Here is a 21,555-nt window from a genome sequence, read left to right on the forward strand (position 1 = left end):
GAACTTCTTTTCATAACTTATATGGTAGCAGAAACTTACTTAATATGACTAATTAATTGTTCAGTTGAAAAATAATTAATGCACTTAATTATGGGGTGCTACTCTGGACCCTCCTGGGAGTATTATATATGATACATGCACTAGTATGATACTATGATATTAACATCATATATGCACTAGTATGATAGTATGATATTAACGTTCTGAAATTCAAAAATTTCTAAATATGGGAACATATCTGACCTTAAGTGTTTTCGTAAGGGCCTTTTGTCACAGCTGCAAAGAAATCTGGCAAGTTAATTCTCACTAGGTGTTAACCCATAAGGACTGTAAGTATTGTTCTTTTCACCTTGCATTGTTTGCTAGCAGATGAGGGTGAACAGAGAGAATACCTCCCTGACTAGAGCTGAGGGTCTGTGTTCGGATGTAACAAAAAATGCTTCCTTGTCTAAGGAGGCAGGAGGAATAGAGTTAAAGAGACACCACTCATTCATTCATTCAACAAATATTTATCAAGTCCCTAGAATGTGCCAGGCACTGCTCCAAGCCTTAAAAATACAGTGTGAGCCAGACTGAGACCTCATAGAGCTTATGTCCTAGTGAGGTGGAAGGGGACGTAGGCAATAAACATATAAGTAACTTAACAAGGCAATTTCTGACTGTGTTAAGTGTTATGTTGTTATTGTTAGGTGCCATTGAGTCGGTTCCGACTCATAGCAACCCTGTGCACAACAGAACAAAACACTGCCCGGTCCTGTGCCATCCTTACAATCGTTGTTATGCTCAAGCTCATTGTTGCAGCCACTGTATCAATCCACCTTGTTGAGGGTCTTCCTCTTTTCCGCTGACCCTGTGCTCTGCCAAGCATGATGTCCTTCTTCAGGGACTGATTCCTCCTGACAACATGTCCGAAATGTGTAAGATGCAGTCTCAACATCCTTGCCTCTATGGAGCATTCTGGCTGCACTTCTTCCAAGACAGATTTGTTCGTTCTTTTGGCAGTCCATGGTATATTCAATATTCCTCACCAACACCACAATTCAAAGGCATCAACTCTTCTTCTGTCTTCCTTATTCATTGTCCAGCTTTCACATGCATATGATGTGATTGAAAATACCATGGCTTAGGTCAGGCGCACCTTAGTCTTCAGGGTGACATCTTTGGTCTTCAACACTTTGAAGAGGTCCTTTGCAGCAGATTTGCCCAAAACAATGCATCTTTTGATTTCTTGACTGCTGCTTCCATGGCTGTTGATTGTGGATCCAAGTAAAATGAAATCCTTGACAACTTCAATCTTTTCTCCATTTATCATGATGTTGCTCATTGGTCCAGTTGTGAGGATTTTTGTTTTCTTTATGTTGAGGTGCAATCCATACTGAAGGCTGTGTGGTCTTTGATCTTCGTTAGTAAGTGCTTCAAGTTCTCTTCACTTTCAGCAAGCAAGGTTGTGTCATCTGCATAACGCAGGTTGTTAATGAGTCTTCCTCAAATCCTGATGCCCTGTTCTTCTTCATATAGTCCAGCTTCTCGGATTATTTGTTCAGCATACGGATTAAACAGCTATGGTGAAAGAATACAACCCTGATGCACATCTTTCCTGACTTTAAACCAATCAGTATCCCCTTGTTCTGTCCAAACAACTGCCTCTTGATCTATGTAAAGGTTCCTCACGAGCACAATTAAGTGTTCTGGAATTCCCATTCTTCGCAGTGTTATCGATAGTTTGTTATGATCCACACAGTCGAATGCCTTTGCATAGTCAATAAAACACAGGTGAACATCCTTCTGGTATTCTCTGCTTTCAGCCAGGATCCATCTGACATCAGCAATGATATCCCTGGTTCCATGCCCTCTTCTGAAACCGGCCTGAATTTCTGGCAGTTCCCTGTCGATATACTGCTGCAGCCGTTTTTGAATGATCTTCAGCAAAATTTTGCTTGCGTGTGATATTGATATTTATTATATATTTTATGTTAAGTGTTATAATAGTGTTATAATGGTGGTATGATAGGAATGAATAATGTTTTATTTTATTTTTTATTGTGCTTTAAATGAAAGTTTACAATTCAAGTCAGTTTTTCATACAAAATTTTACTTGTGTGTGATTCCCTAGTTGCTCACCCCACAATATGACAGCACACTCCTTCTTTCCACCTTGTATTTCCTGTGTCCATTCAACCAGCTCCTGTCCCCTTCTGCCTTCTCACCACCCTTGCCCTATGCATTTCTTCATTTGCAACCTTTTTTGCTATAATAAAGATGTAATTTTAAGTAGAGTGCTTTCTGTGAGCTCTGTGAGTTGTTCCAGAGAATTATTGAACCTGAGCGAGTAGTGAGAGCCAGCAAGTCAGAAGCGTTGGGGACTGGGAACTCCTGAGCTTATGGCTGGTATCCTCAGGGGTAGAGACCCACTGTCCATTGACATCGAGTCAATTCTGACTCAGAGCAACGCTATAGGACAGAGTAGAACGGCCTTATAGGGTTTCTAAGGCTGCAGTCTTCATGGAAGCAGACTGCCACATCTTTCTTCTAATTAAGATAAATAATTTGCAAATTAGATGGCTATAAAGCCCGATTCCAAACAGAAGACTGAGTATAACATTTTATAAACATAGCTAAGATTCCAAATGCTATTAAGATTCCCAGGCTATTAATCAGAACTTAGTGTCCACTCCTAGTTTCCCAGAATAGCTGGCTGGGTTCAGGAAAACTGCAACAATAAAAACAACCGTAGTGATGACAAAAACATTTGTTTCTACTTTCTTTATCACTGCCAGGGAATCAAACTACAGCATGAAGCTGGACAAGTTACCTAACCTCGGTCAGCTTCCGTTTCCTCATCTGTAAATTGATCCTAATAGGAGTAAAGGGAAGTAAATAAGATGATATGTATAAAAGTCTGGCATGTAATAGGTGCCTAAAATATTGTCTTTCCTAAAGCACAATAAAAATTATTTAAAAAAAAATTGTCTTTCCACTTGTTATTTATCTCCTTTCCTTCCTTACCTCCCTCCCTTTCTGGCCGTGTTTCTATTACCTTTTCATACAGGCTGGGGCATAAATAGCTAGATCTGTGTATTTGCTTGATCTGTGATCTTGAGATATATACAAGCAAATGAAATTCCTTGTGGAGCAGTCGTGTATACCACTTCATTTGGACTCTCACTATGTTGTGTTTTTTGCCTTGAGAGCCTTTTTCAGCGGTGCAGGTCAAAATCTAGGCTTTATAAAAGGAGCCCCAACTGGCCTTCCTGTGGTCTGTTCCAAGAGTTGTATTTTAAAATATGTTTATGGCCCAGGGCTAACCTTAACTTTAAGCTGCCATGACTTATTTAAAGAAAGTTCATAGAAAAGTTCAGGCAAAGAGTGACAACATTTTGATTGACATAATAGATGGGATGTTTGTAATTTTAATCAAATTTAAATTGAAGACATACTTCAAATGATATGTCAGACTAGTGTTACTGAGTTAAAATCTAATGACAACCACTGTCATTATTAGTTAAATATAGCCATCATGCCTATGGCAATAAATGATGACACTTAAGAACATGCAGAAACAAAGAACTCTTGGATTTAGAGAAAAGGGAGTGACTAGAAACTCAGTTGAATGCAGGAATGTGACCTGGATTTTATCTATTTACCAAACATAGAAGCAATTGTTTTTTGAGCAGATGACATAATTGAATAGAGCAGTATGTTTTCTTACTGTCAAAGCATTTATATTTTATAAACTTATCTTGTGCCCATGAAACGATGTGCTTCTTCATACTTAATGTCATTATCTATACCTATTTGACAGTCAGAGCATTAATGCTTTTTCAAGTTTATTGCCCAACTACAAGAGAATGCGTTTTTAAAAAAATAAAAGGATTTTTAATAAGTTCATGAATTTGAAGTTGCAAGTTTGCTCCTTTTTCCTAGTGGCAGGAGACAGTTTTCTTTCTGCCTGTTATATGCAAATGGATATTTACAATGTGGGAGACTGAATTTATTTAATTTTATGATAAGCATTGGCTTTTTTGAAGTATACTGACTTAATGTAATAATAATGTAGCTAGACTTTTGACCTAGAAGCATGATAGAAAGTGCTTTATTTTTTTAATGATTTGGTTAAAAATACAGCTATGAAACTAAAATAGTATGTGGGTTCTTCAAAATGAAATATAACCTATGGTTGAGACATAATGCTCTCCCAATGCTTTAGAAGAATAAGTAAACAGGGAGACTTGGTAATCCCTGAGCAGCTGGGATGTGTCCCTTTGGGGAATTATTTCCCGAGGTCATGCTAACCCTTAGAGCCTCACTAGAGTGAAGTCATTCCCACCACCCCAGTCCTCTCTTAATCTACTAAAAAATGCCTGGGGAGAGGGGGATTGGAAAGGGTCTTGTCCTTACTATTTTGGAACTCACCAGGTGTGGCTAGCAAATTTAGAAGAGAGGATGAAGTAATAAGGTGAGGTTAGGGTCCTTCTTTGGCAAATGGGGGTATAAGGACAGACTTTGCTGAGAGTACAGTAGACAAGGTAGAGATTCAAGAACACTACAGGGATGCTCCAAGGCTCCTGGTGTTGAGGTCCATGCAGGGAAAGGCATTGCCTTTGGCCCCACTTTCTGGGGAAACTTCCACTAGTAAGTATACTTTCTCTTTGCTCTGAATATCCATCCCTTTTTGTAATAGTCATCAGATTTGTAATTACTGGTGAAATGTCTGTATTCACTTCTAGACAAAGTTCTTTTAGGGCAGAAACCATGGCTGTTTTGTTCACGATCATTTTCTGGCACAGGGCCTGGTACTTAATAGACGCTCAATAAATATTGTTCAATGGATGAATGAAGGACCAAATGAAATAGGTGCCATGGTGAACCATCCATATTCCTAGGAGGTGGCTGTGGAAAAGAAAAGACCTCAGTAGAGCAGCCTGCTTGGCTGCAAACAGTAAGTGGACGTTTAGGAGGAGTACATTAAAAATCTCCTGCCCCAAATTCATATGTAGATTTGTGAATGTTGCTGTTTGGCAGGGGGCCAGAGTAAACCAGCCCAAGAGTAATTACATTGCAGTGAGGCTAATGGTTATGCTAATGTTTGTCTGAGACCAGACAATGGTCAAAAGTGGAATGCTGGGATAAATGATTCTCCCATGGGCCTGTAGATGCCCAGGATGTGAGGTTTTCAGCGTTTCTACAGCTTCTCTGTCAGGAATGCCCTTTCTTGCCATTCTTCCTCTTCAACCCCTACTACCCTTTTTTAGGGGATAGGGAGGGGCTTTCTTGTTCATTTAATACCTGTCTTTGCATTCCTTGTAGTACCTTGCATAGACTAAATGTTTATGAACTATTTTTTGAAAGTAAGGAGGAAAGAATAGATAATGTGATCCTTGGGAGGGTACAGGGCCACTGCCCACCCTTGGGTGTTGCCGAGGGATGTGTGGGACTGGATCCACCCTTTCTTTGTTTCACAGCTGGGAGTGAGGTACTGTTTGCTAATTTTTGCAAAGGCACCAGATAGCCTCGGGCCTGGGAGGATGCCACAATTTTGAGTTGAGAAAGTTAATGAAGGGCAGAAACCTATGAAGTATTTGTTGGCTGGCAAGTATGTTTCCCTAGGAGCTCCAAATGGATTTAGATGTTAGATGGCATTATGGTTGTTTTAAGATTCTACCTGTCACTCTGCTCCACATATCCTTCAGTCTCACCACCATTTGATTCACGCTTCCCACTCCCAGCCTCTGAAATTAATCAGTTTCCTCACCAGGGCCAAATCCTAGCCAAGTCTCTGCTGAGAACCCTCAAATTCTCTGTGCTGGTGTGGAAGAGTCGGATTCTGTTTCTTTTCTTGCCCTTGGATGTAATAATGCTTACCCAGGCCATCAGTCCTCCAACTACAGTTCTTGATATGCAGGCATATGAAACTGTGATACACCCAAGAATTCCCTCATGATTTTAATATGAGGCTTCCCAGCCTTTGGCTAGGCACATCAGTTGGTTCTCCTGTAGGTGGTCTGTGGCCCACATTTTGAGAAACATCGCCCTAAGGCTTTCCTTATTCTCATTTACCCCAGTAGAGTTGCTTCATAGAGAAATAGATTTTGCCTGAAGGTAAGGAAGACTTTTCCAATAGTCCCAGCTGTTCAGAAGATGGAATGGTCTGCTTTGTGGGGTGTGGAACTTCTTGGCATTGTGCACGAGGCTCTGATATAGCTGCTTGTCTCCCTACTTGCTCCACCTCTGGCCACTAAAATTGTGTTTAGCCTTCCCACAATTGTCCATTATGTTGGATGATTATGGGCCTTCACCTACACCATTCCTTTCACTTGGATTATGATCCCCCCCTCTTTGCCCACTCCACTTACCCTTCAAGTCCTACCTCATGTCCCTCCTCTGGGAAGTTTTCTTGAACACCATAAGCTGTAGCACACACCTGTACTTGGTGTTACCCCAATACCCTGTACATATCTCTGACCTGTTGTTACCTGCCGTTGAGTCGGTTCCAACTCATAGTGCCCCTAATACAACAGAACAAAACATTGCCATCCTCACAACAATTGGTGTTTCAGCCCATTGTTGCAGCCACTGTGTCAATCCATCTGGTTGAGGGTCTTCCTCTTTTTCACTGACCCTCTACTTTACCAAGCATGATGCCTTTCTCCAGGGGCTGGTTCCTCCTGATAGCATGTCCAAAGTACGTGAGATGAAGTCTCCTCATCCATGCTTCCAAGGAGCATTCTGATTGTACTTCTTCCAAGACAGATTTGTTTGTTCTGGTACGAAGTTCACTCCGTGGTATATTCAGTATTCTTGACCAACACTGTAATTCAAAAGCACCAATTCTTCTTCGGATTTCCTTATTCATTGCCCAGTTTTGCATGCATAAGAGGTGATTGAAAATACCATGGTTTGGGTCAGGCATACCTTTGTCCTCAAAGTGACATGTCTTTGCTTTTGAACACTTTAAAGAGGTCATTTGCAGCAGATTTGCCCAATGCAATATGTCGTTTGATTTCTTGACTGCTGCTTCTATGGGTGTTGACCTGCCATATTGTGGATTGTTTTCCTTTCTTGTCTTTCTGAACAGACTGAGAATTCTTTGAGGTCGTCTCTATGCAGTGTCCTTACTGGTAGACACTCAGTGCATGTTTGTTGAGTAACTAATTGAATAAATTAAATGGGTGGTTACATTCAATAATATCTAAAGTTTCTTTCAACCCCAAATTTTACAATTCTGAAGCCAATGCATACTATGCACTAGCCTTTTAAGGTTTTTTTTTTTTTTGCTTTTTCTTACTCTAGGCTGTTCTCCATGATATATATTTTGGTTTCCCAGTGAACATAATAAAGGGTATGGTAATGAAAAAGCTAATTAATCCTGAGTATAAAAATGTACTCTTTTCCCAAAATACAGAATAAATATAAGTCAATATTGATGTAATGAAATAATAGTTATGATCTGATCTGATACATTTGGCAAATCTACAGATATTTATTAAGCATCTACTATAAACTGAAATGGACTGGTATTGGCCATTTTGAATTGGACACTCATATGGTCTACTAAGCCGGGAATGACAACTTGAAGAAGAATGGCATTGCATTCATCATCAGAAAGAACGTTTCAAGATCTATCCTGAAGCACAATACTGTCAGTGATAGGACAATATCCATATGCCTACAAGGAAGACCAGTTAATATGACTATTATTCAAATTTATGCACCAACCACTAAGGCCAAAGATAAAGACATTGAAGATTTTTACCAACTTCTGCAACCTGAAATTGATCAAACATGTACTCAGGATGCATTGATAATTACTGGTGACTGGAATGTGAAAGTTGGAGACAAAGAAGGATTGGTAGTTGGAAATATGGCCTTGGTGATAGCAATGATGCCAGAGATAGTATGACAGAATTTTGCAAGACCAATGACTTCTTCAATGCAGTGACTATACACGTGGACCTCTCCAGATGGAATACACAGGAATCAAATCGACTACATGTGTAGAAAGAGATGATGGAAAAGCTCAATATCATCAGTCAGAACAAGGCCAGGGCCTGACCATTGAACAGACCGTCGGTTGCTCGTATGCAAGTTCAGGAGGAAACTGAAGAAAATTAGAACAAGTTCACGAGAGTGAAAGTATGACCTTGAGCATATCCCACCTAAATTTAGAGACCATCTCAGAATAGATTTGACATGTTGAACACTAGTACTGTAGTCCAGATAAGTTGTAGAATGACATCAAGGCCATCATACGCGAAGAAAGCAAAGGTCATTCAAAAGACAGGAAAGAAAGAAAAGACCAAAATAGATGTCAGAAGAGACTCTGAAACTTGCTCTTGAACGTCAAGTGGCTAATGCAAATGGAAGAAATGATGAAGTAGAAGAGCTGAATAGAAGATTTCAAACGGCGGCTCCAGAAGACAAAGTAAAGTTCTACTGTAACAACATATGCAAAGACCTAGAGGTAGAAAACTAAAATGCTCTGCATTTCTCAAGCTGAAAGAACTGAAGGAAAAATTCAAGCCTCCAGTTGCAATATCAGAGGATTCTATGGGGGGAAACATTAAACGACGCAGGGAGCATTAAAAGAAGATGGAAGGAATACACAGAATCACTATACCAGAAAGAACTGGTCGATGTTCAACCATTTCAGGAGGTAGCATATAAGCGGGAACCGATGGTACTGAAGGAAGAAGTCCAAGCTGCACTGATGGCATTGGCAAAAACAAGGCTCCAGGAATTGATGGATGTTTGAGATGTTTCAACAAATGGATGCAGCACTGGAAGTGTTCATTTGTCTGTGCCAAGAAATTTGGAAGATAGCTACCTGGCCAATCGACTGGAAGAGATCTGTATTGATGCCTATTCCAAGAAAGGTGATCCAAACGAATATGGAAATTATCAAACAATATTATTAATATCACAAGTAAAATTTTGCTGAAGATTATTCAAAAGCAGTTGCAGCAGTATATCAACAGGGAATTGCCAGAAATTCAGGCAGGATTTAGAAGAGGACATGGAACTGGGGATATCACTACTGATATCAGATGAATCCTGGCTGAAAGCAGAGAATACCAGAAGGATATTTACCTGTGTTTTATAGACCAGGCAAAGGCATTCGACTGTGTGGATCGTAACAAATTATGGATAGCATTGTGGAAAATGGAAATTCCGCAACACTTAAGTGTGCTCATGAGTAATCTGTACATGGATCAAGAGGCAGTTGTTTAAACAGAACAAGGGCATACTGCATGGTTTAAAGTCAGGAATGGTGTGCGTCAGGGTTGTATCCTTTCATCATACCCATTAAATCTGTAGCTGAGCAAATAACCTGAGAAGCTGGACTATATGAAGAAGAATGGGACATCAGGATTGGAGGAAGACTCATTAACAACCTGCGTTATGCAGATGACACAACCTTGCTTGCTGAAAGTGAAGAGGACTTGAAGCACTTACTGATGAAGATTAAAGACCATAGCCTTCAGTATAGATTACACCTCAACATAAAGAAAACAAAAATCCTCACAACTGGACCAATAAGCAACATCATGATAAACAGAAAAGATTGAAGTTGTCAAGGATTTCGTTTTACTGGGATCCATAGTCAATACTCATGGAAGCAGCAGTCAAGAAATCAAAAGATGTATTGCATTGGACACATCTGTTCCAAAAGACTTCTTAGAAGTGGTGAAAAACAAAGATGTTGCCTTGAAGACTAAGGTGCGCCTGACCCAAGCCATGGTGTTTTCAATTGCTTCATATACATGAGAAAGCTGGACAATGAATAAGAAAGACCAAAGAAGAATTGATCCCTTTGAATTGTGGTGCAGGCAAAGAATATTGAATATACCACGGAATGTCAGAAGAACGAACAAATTTGTTTTGGAAGAAGCACAACCAGAATGCTCTTTAGAAGCAAGGATGGCAAGACTATGTTTCATACACTTTGGACATTTTATCAGGAGGGATCAGTCTCTCTGGAGAAGAACATCACGCTTGATAGATGGTCAGTGGAAAAGAGGAAGACCCTCAGTGTGGTGGATTGACCCAGTGGCCACAACAGTGGGCTCAAGCATAACAATTATTGTGAGGATGGTGCAGGACCAGGTGGTGTTTGGTTCAGTTGTACGTAGGGTCTCTGAGTCAGAACTGACTCGAAGGTACCTAACAACAACATAAGCCAAATGCCACTTTAGGTACAAACCATGCACCAGGAAACACATGCTTATCTTCAAAATCTACATCTCCCCTCCTTCTAGACATTCTTTTGCTAAGAAATTCTGCCTGGCAAATTTTCTTCTTTTGCTGACAACATACTCTGTTTGCCAGTGTGCATCAAGGTAGTAATCAATCCTATTTAAGGTCATAGTAAGGAGAGATAGGGAAAAAGAATGGTAGGTACATACACACAGGTGATAAAGCTTTTTGTGCATAATTGCTATGTCTATGAAAAATAGTGTTTTAGTTTGCTAGTGCTGTTGTAACAAAAATAGCAGAAGTTAGTGGCTTTAAAGAGCAGAAATTTATTTTCTCGAGGATCTGGAGGCTAGAAGTTTGAATACAAGCTATCGGCTCTAGGGGAAGGTCTTTCTTTATCTCTTTCAGCTTATAGTTGCCAGGAATCCTTGGCGGTCCTGGGTTTGTAGATAAATAGGTCTCTGTCTTCACGTGGCATCTGTCTTCCCCCTGTGTGTGTCTCTCCATGTGTATTTTCTCTCAGATGGGATTAGGCTTAGGAACCACCCTACTCTGGTATGACCTCGTTGACATGACAGAAGAAAAACCCTGTTCCCGAACAGGGCACATTCAGAGGTATAGGGGTTAGGACTTCAATATATCTTTTTGGTGGACACACTCAATTTATAATACCAAAAACCAAACCCGTTGCCATCAAGTCAATTCCAGTTCATAGTGACCCTATAGGACAGAGTAAAACTGCCCCGTAGGGTTTCCAAGGAGCAGCTGATGGATTTGAATGGCTGTCCTTTTGGTTAACAGCCTAGCTCCTAACAACTGTACCACCAGGGCTCCATCAATTCATAATAAATCCAAAACCAAACCAAACCTGTTGCCATCAAGTCGATTCCGACTCATGATGATCCTAAAGGATAGAGTAGAACTACCCCATAGGGTTTCCAAGAAGTGCCTGGTGGATTTGAACTGCTGACCCTTTGGTTAGCAGCTGTAGCTCCTAAATTCATTGAAAAAAAAAAAAAAAAACAACTCAATGCATTGCCATCAAGTGGATTCTGACTCATAGTGACCCTATAGGACAGAGTAGAACTGCCGCATAGAGTTTCCAAGGAGTGCCTGGTGGATTCGAACTGCCCATCTTTTGGTTAGCAGCTGTAGCACTTAACTACTGGACCACCAGGGTTTCCAAATTCATAATAAGCAGTATTAAATTATATGTCTATCAATTGAAATATTCAAATCCGCAAGAAGACTTAACATTTAGTAACTACACTGCTGTTTTTGTTAGGTGCTGTTCAGTTGGTTCTGACTCATAGAACCCCATGTACAACAGAAGGAAACGTTGCCCAGTCCTGCGCCATGCTCATAATCATTGTTATGCTTGAGCCCACTGTTGCACGCTCTGTGTCAATCCATCTCATTGAGGGTCTTCCTCTTTTTCATTGACCCTCTGCTATACCAAGCATGATGTCCTTCTCCAGGCAGTGATTCCTCATGATGACAAGTTCAAAATATATAGTCTCGCCAACCTTGCTTCTAAGGAGCATTCTGTTTGTACTTTTTCCAAGACAGATTTGTTCATTCTTTTGGCAGTCCATGGTGTATTCAGTATTCTTTGCCAACACCACAATTCAAAGGTGTCAATTCCTCTTTGGTGTTCCTTATTCATTGTTCAGCTTTCGCATGCGTATGAGGCAATTGAAAACACCATGGCTTGAGTTAGGTGCACCTTAGTCTTCAACGTGACACTTTTGCTTTTTAACACTTTAAAAGAGGTCTTTTGTAGCAGATTTGCCAAATGAAATGTGTCTTTTGATTTGTTGACTGCTGCTTCAGTGGGTGTTGATTGTGGAAGTAACTAGTATGTGTTGTGAAATGGTCCATACCCTGAAGCAAAGTAATAAGAAATACAAAACTTGTTCTCACCTTCTAAGGGTTTAAGTATAGAATCAGCAATAGGATATATATTTATAAAACATTTTTTGTAATAATTTCTAGGTGGCTTATGCTCTTTCCTTAGCACCTATCATGGTTCCTGGCATATTGTAGGTTCTGAAACATTATTGAATGAATGAAAGTATGGGCGAGTGGTACAGTCTGCAGATGCACTAAGAGTTTAGAGAGATGACAGGTCATTGAGGGCTGGAGTAATAAGGGAAAATTTTTAACTGAATCTTGAAGAAGAACTCAAGTTTGAATAGGTGAGGGGTGGAGTTAAGAATGAATATGGTATACCCAAGGGATAATGAACAAACTAGGGTAAGACAAGACCAGAAATTTTGTGTGTGTATGGGTGGGGGCGTGTGGTTAGATTGTCAGTAAACTCCTCTGTTAGTTTAAGTTTAAGGGAAACGACTGTGTCTTTTTCATGTTTTTCGTACAGAGTCTGGCAGGTAGACAGACTCAATACGTTTTTGTTGACTGCTTAACTGATAGGCTGACAGGCTGACTGGCTGGCTTGCTTGTAGAAGACTTTAAGGGCTAGCTTCAAGAGCTTTCTTTGGACAATGAAAAAATCAATTGTAAAAATGGCACGGGAGGAGGTGTCTGACCTCCTCCACCCCCACAAGGGGGAAGGAGAACCAAGATCAACAGCCCAAGACTGATTCTTGTGAGGTGGAGCCCAGACACACCTGCTCTCTCTCTGCCATCTCTACCAATTCTGACACCAACCATCTCTCCCATAGCACTTTCTGCTGGGTTCGAAAATTCACTGCAATGGTCACACAGAACTCACAGACCATACTTACAATTATGGGGTTTATTAGGGAAGTAACAGTTATAAATCAGGCTCAAGAACACTCAGGATACAGTTCTTCCATCAGGATAGTCTCTCCTCAGCTGTGCTTGCAGGCACACTTCTTCCTTGCCCTCAGTCTCTGCCCAAAGACACTCAGCTTTCTCTCTCCGTGGGCTGAGAAGCCCACTGCGCTGTTTCCTGCTGCTGGGTTCCTCCTGCTGAGTTTCTCCTTCTGATCTTTCCTTCCTTGGTGGTTGTGGGCTTCTTCTCTCTGCTCTGGAATTGGCTCTTTTTTAAGGCAAAACAGACCAATCCCCTCGGTTAGCCCCACCAAATCACCTGGGTGGAAGTCACAAGACCATGACTAGAAAGGCCACACACATAAGTAATTAATGGCACCGCACTGATGTTTTAGGAAAATTCGGCCTTCCTTGCTCAGAGTATAGAATGTCAGATGTGATGGTAAGGAATCAAATGTAATTAGGAAGTACTTGCAGATAACAGGAGGCAATGAGAGAAATCTAAGAGCCCTGGTGGTGCAATGATTAAGTGCTTGGCTGCTAACTGAAAGTTCAGTTGTTTGAATCTACTAGCGGCTCTGTGAAAGAAAAGTCCTGGCAATCTGTTCCTATAAAGATTACAGCCTAGGAAGCCCTATGGGACGATTCTACTCTGTCCTATACCATCATTATGAGTTGGAATCATCTCTGTCACACAGCAACAACATGAGAAAAACTGACAAATAGGATCTGGTTGGGAATTAAAAGGATGATCATTTTAAGAGATACTGTGAAGAAAGAATAGCTGAAAGTTAGGTTTCCCTTTTTTACTCTGTCTCAAGTCAGGTTCCCTAGCAGCAAATTCAGACTTGAGGATTTTTGTGCAAGGAACTTACTGAAAGAATGCTCTCAGGTGAAACCTGTAAAGGAGTAAGGGAAGCAGCATAGAGCAGAGGAAGAAGCTCAGCAAAGCTCTGAGTTCAGCTGAAGTCTACTGCTCCTTAAGGCACAGGGTCTGGCCGTTTGTGTTCCGCAATCAATCAGACATTGGCTGTGGGCTGTGTCCCTGGTAGAAAGAAAGAAGATCATAGTCTCATAGGCATTTCCTGGTGAGCTGGATGGCTCCCTTGACCCCTAGGGAAATTCTCAGGAGAAGGGTGCAACTTGGGATGTTAGCAGCAAGGACTCATTGGAGTTTGGGTGCACTAACTTGGTAAAAGGAATCTTAATGGGGTACCAACAGTATCTACTACACTCTCCTACCGTCTATGCTTCATACAGCATCCTGGTGAGAACCTTCCAATAGCTTTCCATGACCTCCAGAATAAAACCCAAGCCCTTTATCCTAGCCTACACAGTCTGGCCCTTCCCTACCTCTTCTATCCAAACTTACTTTATTTTTTTTTCTCAAACATGTCAAGCTCATCTCACCTGAAAACCTTTGGGCTTGGTTCCACTCTGCCTGGACTACTGTTCCCTTCAGATTAATATACTCTAGAGCTTGATAGTACCAAAACCCAAACCAAACCTGTGGCGGCCAAGTAGATTCTGACACATAGCAACCCTGTAGGACAGAGTAGAACTGCCCTATAAGGTTTCCAAGGAGCAACTGGTAGGTTTGAACTACCAACCTTTTGGTTAGTATCTGAGCTCTCAACCACTGTGCCACCAGAGCTCTGAGCTTGGTACTAAGCAGTGGGTTTTCAAGGAGCTAACATTATGATTCACTTCAGTGTGTTGGGTACTTCTACATACAAGATATTGTTTAATCCTTATAAGATGGTTAAGTTAGGCCTTTTAGGCGCCTTGAAAACCGTCTGTGGAGCACACATGGTCACCGTTAGTCAGAATCAACTCGATAGCATCTAACAACAACAACAACAACAATCTGAGATCCAGGGAAGTATAACTTATCCAGGGTCACTAAGTAGCAAAGCTGGGATTCAAACCTAGATATGTTTCTACTATTCAAAAGCATCTAGGGGACATCCAGGTTGTGGTTAAGCTGCTATCAAAGTCCGAGAATTCATTAACTGCCAGCTCACTTTTCTGATTCTAATTTTTATCAATTTCAGATTATGAAATGACAAAATACAGGAGTTTATATCTGTTTAAACAAAACATTTTTTCTATGTTCTTAAAATCACATCTATATTCTTAAGATCTTTTAGTTTTTAATTTATTCTGTAAGTTTTGTTCATACTTCTGCCCACTTGTGTATGTGTTGGTGTGAGAGAAAGAGAGAAGGAAGGGAATGAGAGAGTGAGGTTTTGAGCATTTAGCATAGCTGTTCTGGGACTTGAAGGTTATTTGCTTGTATTTCATATCAATGTAAGCAGCTTTTATGTAAAGTACTATTTACGGGTCAAAAAGGCAATGCTTCTTTCAAGGTAAGTGCTAAGAGAGAATGGTTCTTTGGAAATTTGGACAAATAAAATGCAGCTTTTTCCAGTTATTTGTAAATAAAATTATGTTTTGCTCATTAGGACAAATACAAAGCAGACTAGGGAGGGATTGTTGTATTTTGATAATTTATGTAAAAAGAATGTATAATCCAAAATAAATTGAATGTACAAATAAAATAAATAGCTCAGATGCACGTAATTTATTTATGAAGTGAAACCTCTTGAAAAGAGAATTACTGACAGCAGCTTAGTATGCAATATACCTCACTCCTGTTCTTACCCATACATTTTCAAAGTCATACGTAGGAATTTAGTTGCACTCCCATTAATATTAGTGGGAGTTTCGAAACTTAAATTCCTGCACACAGCTTTGAAAATGTATGGGTCAAAGTAAACTGTTAATGAAAAACCATTTTTTATTTTTAGTGAAATAGTTTGAATCTCTCAAGAAAGATGTCCTGGAAGGCACCTTCATTCTAGTCACAGGAAAAGAATTATAGTATAAAGTTACTATTTGGAGGTTGTCATCTTTAAGGTGACCAAAAACAGAAACAAAAAACAAACCCTTTGCTGTCAAGTCTATTCTGACTCATAGTGACCCTATAGGGCAGAGCAGAACTGCCCCATAGGGTTTCCAAGGCTGTAAATCTTTACAGAAGCAGACTGCCACATCTTTCTCCCGTGGAGCAGCTGGTGGGTTTGAACCACTGACCTTTGGGTTAGCAGCCAAGCGCTTAACAACTGTGCCTCCAGGGCTCCTCTTTAAGGTGACATGGATAAGAAATCATGGTAAAAAGAAAACAGTGTTTCCCCAACCCTAAAGAACACAAAAGTTCGGGAATCATGTTGTTTTATAATAAGCAAAGGACATTGGACCATTTTGATGAGTGAGAAGCTAGGTCCATCTGATCATTCATAGAGGCATGCTAAGGTGAATTTTAATTAGGACTAAATTGTGGTATTACTCTTTCATACCCTGAACATCTGTTCCCTTCAGAAATAATGATTTATGCAGGCTATCAGTGCAGACAGCTTGCTACAGCTTATGTCACGGTTAGTGGGAAGCTGGTGGTGGCATTTCAGAAAACCAGCATCTAAATGGAGACTGGCCAGTGTATATGATATAGGTAAGAGGGGGAGGGGAAGCAGGATGTGTCCATTTTTAATTCTGAAGCCAAATATTGACTTGGTTTTTTGAAAAAATTATCTTCTAGACCATCTGTTGTTAATGAAGAAAGTAACTTGGACAACAAATGGGCTGATGCTTCCTACTGATGTTGGAAGTCGGGAAACCAAGCCTGTTCTTTCTATTGGGATGAAGAACCTTACTGAGAAGACTTCAGTCCGAATTCTGTTTTTTCAGAACGGCATGGGGCAGGATGGGCGTGAGATTACAGTGGGAAAGGAAACAATGGAAAAGGTAATTTTGTGTTCATTACTGAAGTGTGAAGTCAATTTCAAAGTTTTTATGGCTTTTTTAAATTCAGTGGATTTAGACGTGTGTTTTTTTTTTTCCTTTCTAAATACCAATGTCAGTTAATATACTGTGAAATGTTAAGAAGGCATTATATAGAACTCAAAACTCAGCTGTTCAGAAGTGTGCTTATTGCACTAAGAACATAAATGACCATAGCACAGCTGTGATATTTCTGGAAATTATTTGGCTAATGTAGCTGGCAATTTACCTAGTTGAAGGTTATGTCTATGTGGAGCTAAACATTCTAGTTTGTTACTGTATTTTATAAGATATTTAGATTGAAGCCAATCTAACCCAGCAGCAAATCTCAAATCTGCCTGCTTCCATTTAGAATAGCATTAAGAAGACCTAAAAGCATCCCTGCTCTTTGAAAGAATAAGTTGAAAACAATTAAAATTCAATTTTAAAGTATCCATATAAATTTAAAAAAAGAGAGACTATGCATTGACCTAAGAAAAATCGATAAGCAAGCTTTTAAAAAGAAAAAGTATTTCTTGTCATATAAGTTCATTTTTAAGATAATGCTTACAGTTCCTACATCTTTGATATTAAAAATATGGAGGAACTGATGGGAGTTTGAAAAAACAGAAAAAACTTTTTTACAGAGAAAGACTTTAAACCAATCTTAAAGAAGTTTCATAATAATAAATAATAACTAAAATTTATTAAAAATGTATTAGTGGGATAGCAAAACATAAGCAAACTCTCCTAGTTTGAATCCTGGCTTCACCGTTCATTAGCTGTGAGACCTTGGACAACTTAGCTTCTCTGAGTTTCAATTTCTTCATCTGAAAAATAGGGATAAGAATAGTGCCTACCTCCTAGAGTTGCTGTGCATTAGTTGTCATATTATTCATAAAGTACAATGCACAAAACACACGCACAGCACCTAAAAATTCCCAATAAGTGTTTGCTATTCTTACCTTTTGGACTGATAAATATGTATCTACTAGTTAGAATATGTTTTTCTTTTTAATGGTAAACATTTATTATGAAATCGAGATAGCTATAAATTACTGAGAATCTGGGAAACCCAAGCTTTGTTGCCTTCTTATCTGCAGATTTGGATTATGAGTAAAACAAGGGATATTACATACCAGAGCAAATTGCTAAGGCAAGTTGTGACATCCTCCCTGGAGATTTTGAAAAATAGAGAAGATGGATGTATCTCCTGGATTGTTAAAATGCAGTCATTCTTGGAGATAGAACCTAGATTAGATAAATTTTTGAGTTCACTTCGGTTCAATCTCTAATTCTATGCCTCGGTGGTAAAACTGAGGTAATAGCCACTCTTATAGGTTACGTGTTCATATATGAAAGGTTGAGTATAAATAAAAATGTCACTGCTATTTTGCTTTTTGACTCTAGAAAGCAATTTTTTAAAAACTAGCTGATCAAGGAAGTCTTAGCTCATTCTTTTTCTTCTTAGAATTTGTAGAGTTGAAGAATTTTCAGTTTATAAAACTCATGATAAGATATGATTCGGTGATAAATATATTTGTAAATATTCATCTAAGTATCACAGTATTACTTTTAAGAATGAGGTAAAGGAGAGAAGGCACCCCAATGCTGATATTTGGTTGTCAGTAAGAACTTTTTGCAAAGAAAAATTAGAGTAGCTAATTATTTTGGAAATACAGTATAAAATTTGAAAGCTTTGTTGATAATCACAAGATAAGACCCAATTTGGAAACCCTGATGGCATAGTGGTTAAGAGCTACAGCTGCTAACCAAAAGGTTGGAAGTTGGAATCTACCAGGAGCCCTTTGGAAACCCTATGGGGCAGTTCTACTCTGTTCTACAGGGCCGCTATGAGTCGGAATCAACTTGATGCCAATGGGTTTGGGGTTTTTTTTGTTTATTTTTAAGGCCCAATTTATAGATTAAATACCAAATAAGTGATAGGTTTAGAAAGATGGCATAGTCACAGGAGAAACACAAACTATTTTCTCTTTTGTGATAAAATATTAGGAATGTTAGGGACTAATGGCTACTTTTGGAGCCCAGGTGGCACAGTGGTTAAGAGCTTGGCTGTTAATCAAAAGGTCGGCAGTTTGAATTCACCAACCACTCCTTGGAAACCCTATGGAACAATTTTACTCTGTCCTGTAGGCTCACTATGAGTTGGAATTGACTTGATGGCAATGGGTTAATAGCTATTTTTAGGTTATTACTAAAAAAAAAAAAGGGGGGGGGAGAATGTAAAGGACTCTGATTAGATGAAGGTTATCACAGCGGGATAAGGGGAAAATTATTGAGGATAGGTAATAAAATAAAAAAAACCAAACCAAACCCAGTACTGTTGATTTGATTCCGACTCATGGCGACCCTATAGGATGGAGTAGAACTGCCCCATAGAGATTCCAAGGAGCGCCTGGAGGATTCGAACTGCCAACCCTCTGGTTAGCAGCTGTAGCACTTAACCACTCTGCCATCTGGGTTTGCAGGTAATAAAATAAGGTAGCTAAAACTTAAAAGTCCTCCCTGCGCTTGGAATGGAGCCAAGGGGAGAAGACTGTGTTATAATCCTAAGTGGGAAATCAAAAGGAAGTCCATGTATTTATTTTAGGAAGTTAAGTAATTAAGAAATTTGAAATGAGGGTAAAGTGATATATTTCTTCACTAAACTTTGGAATACCACGACTATGGCACATCCCTTTGAAACTTGAATTAGATGGTTTTAGGTTTACTTTTAATGTTTTTAGTAATCACACAGCACTTGCTACTCTGTGACACAGGCCAAACATATATATCCACGAGTTGAAAAAGGCATTAAGAAAAATTTGGGGGCACAAGATACAAAGTGAATGGGAATTGAAAAATGTCTGCTGCAGATACATAACTTTTTAAGGTTAGCACTGTCATGGATAAGTTTTATTCTTAACCAAATATCTTTAGGAATTATTGTCAGAGAAGTAGTATTAAGCTGTGGGGATTATTGTAACATCCAAGGTAGCATCTTGTTGAAAAACCTTTTGTTTTCTCAGTAGTTCACAATTATATTTCTATTTATTTAGCATGGTTTTCTACGTACTATCATGAATGGGCACAGAATTAAAGTGGAGAAGAAAACAATGAAACAAGATAAGAAATGAGTGAAACAATGAAAAAGACCGTTGTTATCCTGCTGCAGTTTGAACTGATTGTTTGCTCACCGTGCACTCCATCCTGGGATTGCCCTTCACCATCAACCTGGGAACAATTTTTCCCTCTCTCCAGTGATGGGTCCTTTTTTGCTTGTTCCCTAGTCTCCTTCTTTCTTCACTTACTCTACTGCACACATATTCCAATGGTTTCCCAAGAAAGAGAACATGGCAAGTGTATTTTTTGAGATCTTGGGAAATAATTTTTTTTCCTCTGTAATTATAAAGGTATTGTTCCAAATGCCTTTCTGTCTCCATTGTTGTTGAGAAGTCTGATACCATACTGATTTCTCTATTGTGGATGACCTGCTTTTCATTTTTCCTCTCTGAGAATTTTTAGAATTATCTGTTTGTTCCCAGTGTTCAAAAGTTTTTCCAAGGCATGCTTGGTACTCAGAATGTATTTTCAGTCTGTAAAGTCTCATACTGTTCTGGGAAGTTTTTGTGAATTATTTCTTTGCCAATATCATTATCCTCAACTTTCTCTGTTCAGATTTTATGGAACTGCTACTATCAGATGTTTGGTCTCCTGAACTGAATTCCTAATTATCTTAAATGGGAGATTTCCTTATCTTTATCTTTCAACCCAATGAATTTTTCACTTCTTCTCCTTGCACTCTCTTTTCCTCTAAGTGGTTGTTTTTCCTTTGTCTTTTATGTTAGAGCTTTTCCTTAAATATGTGTTAAACCATTATTAATATTTAGAAGTGAACAACTATAAGGCTAATTAAAAACTAAGTGAGCACGGATATGTCTTGTTGAATGATGGGTTTCACTGGAGAATGGTTTGACTAGGCTTTTTCTTAGAGGGAACTCCTAATCAATAGTGGCATGGATTGAATTGTGTCCCCCCAAAATATCTGTCAACTTGGCTAGGCCACGAATCCCAGTATTGTGTGATTGTTCACCATTTTGTCATCTAATGTGATTTCACTATGTGTTGTAAGTCCTATCACAATGATGTTAATGAGATGTATTAGCAGCAGTTATGTTGATGAGATCTACAAGATTAGATTGTGTCTTAAGCCAAGTCTCTTTGGAGATATAAAAAAGAGAAGTGAGCAGAGAGACAGGAGGACTTCATACCACCAAGAAAGCAGCACCAGGAGCAGAGCATGTCCTTTGGACCCAGGGTCCCTGCACCTGAGAAGTTCCTAGACCAAGGGAAGACTGATGACAAGGACCTTCCTCCATCATTGCAACCGGTTGTTGAAACATCTCAATTGGCATTCTGTCAGTTTCTGGAGCCTTGTTTTTTCCAATGCCTTCAGTGCAACTTGGATTTCTTCCTTCAATACCATAGGTTCTTGATCATGTGCTATCTCCTGAAATGGCTCAACATTGAACAATTCTTCCTGGTACAGTGATTTTGTGTATTCCTTCCATCTTCTTCTGATGCTTCTTGCACTGTTCAATATCTTGCCCATAGAATCCTGCAAAATTCCAACTCAAGGCTTGAATTTTTCTTTAGTTCTTTCAGCTTAAGAAATGCCAAGCATGTTCTTCCCTTTTAGTTTTATAATTCCAGGTCTCTGCATGTTTCATTACAATATGTTACTTTGTCTTTTCAAGCCGCCCTTTGAAATCTCCTTTGAAGTAA

At 39.3% G+C, this 21,555-nt stretch overlaps 1 protein-coding gene across 1 annotated transcript in view; it reads left to right on the forward strand.

The window, feature by feature from the left end:
* DCDC1 (doublecortin domain containing 1) overlaps positions 1 to 21,555 on the forward strand; it is a 522,229-nt gene that overhangs the window by 22,428 nt on the left and 478,246 nt on the right. The window contains exon 5 of the mRNA XM_064289443.1: positions 16,550 to 16,755. Coding sequence (XP_064145513.1) covers positions 16,550 to 16,755 — 206 coding nt within the window. The remainder of the gene's footprint in view (positions 1 to 16,549; positions 16,756 to 21,555) is intronic.

This window comes from Loxodonta africana, chromosome 7, assembly GCF_030014295.1.
Source record: "Loxodonta africana isolate mLoxAfr1 chromosome 7, mLoxAfr1.hap2, whole genome shotgun sequence".
Lineage (NCBI taxonomy): Eukaryota > Metazoa > Chordata > Mammalia > Proboscidea > Elephantidae > Loxodonta > Loxodonta africana.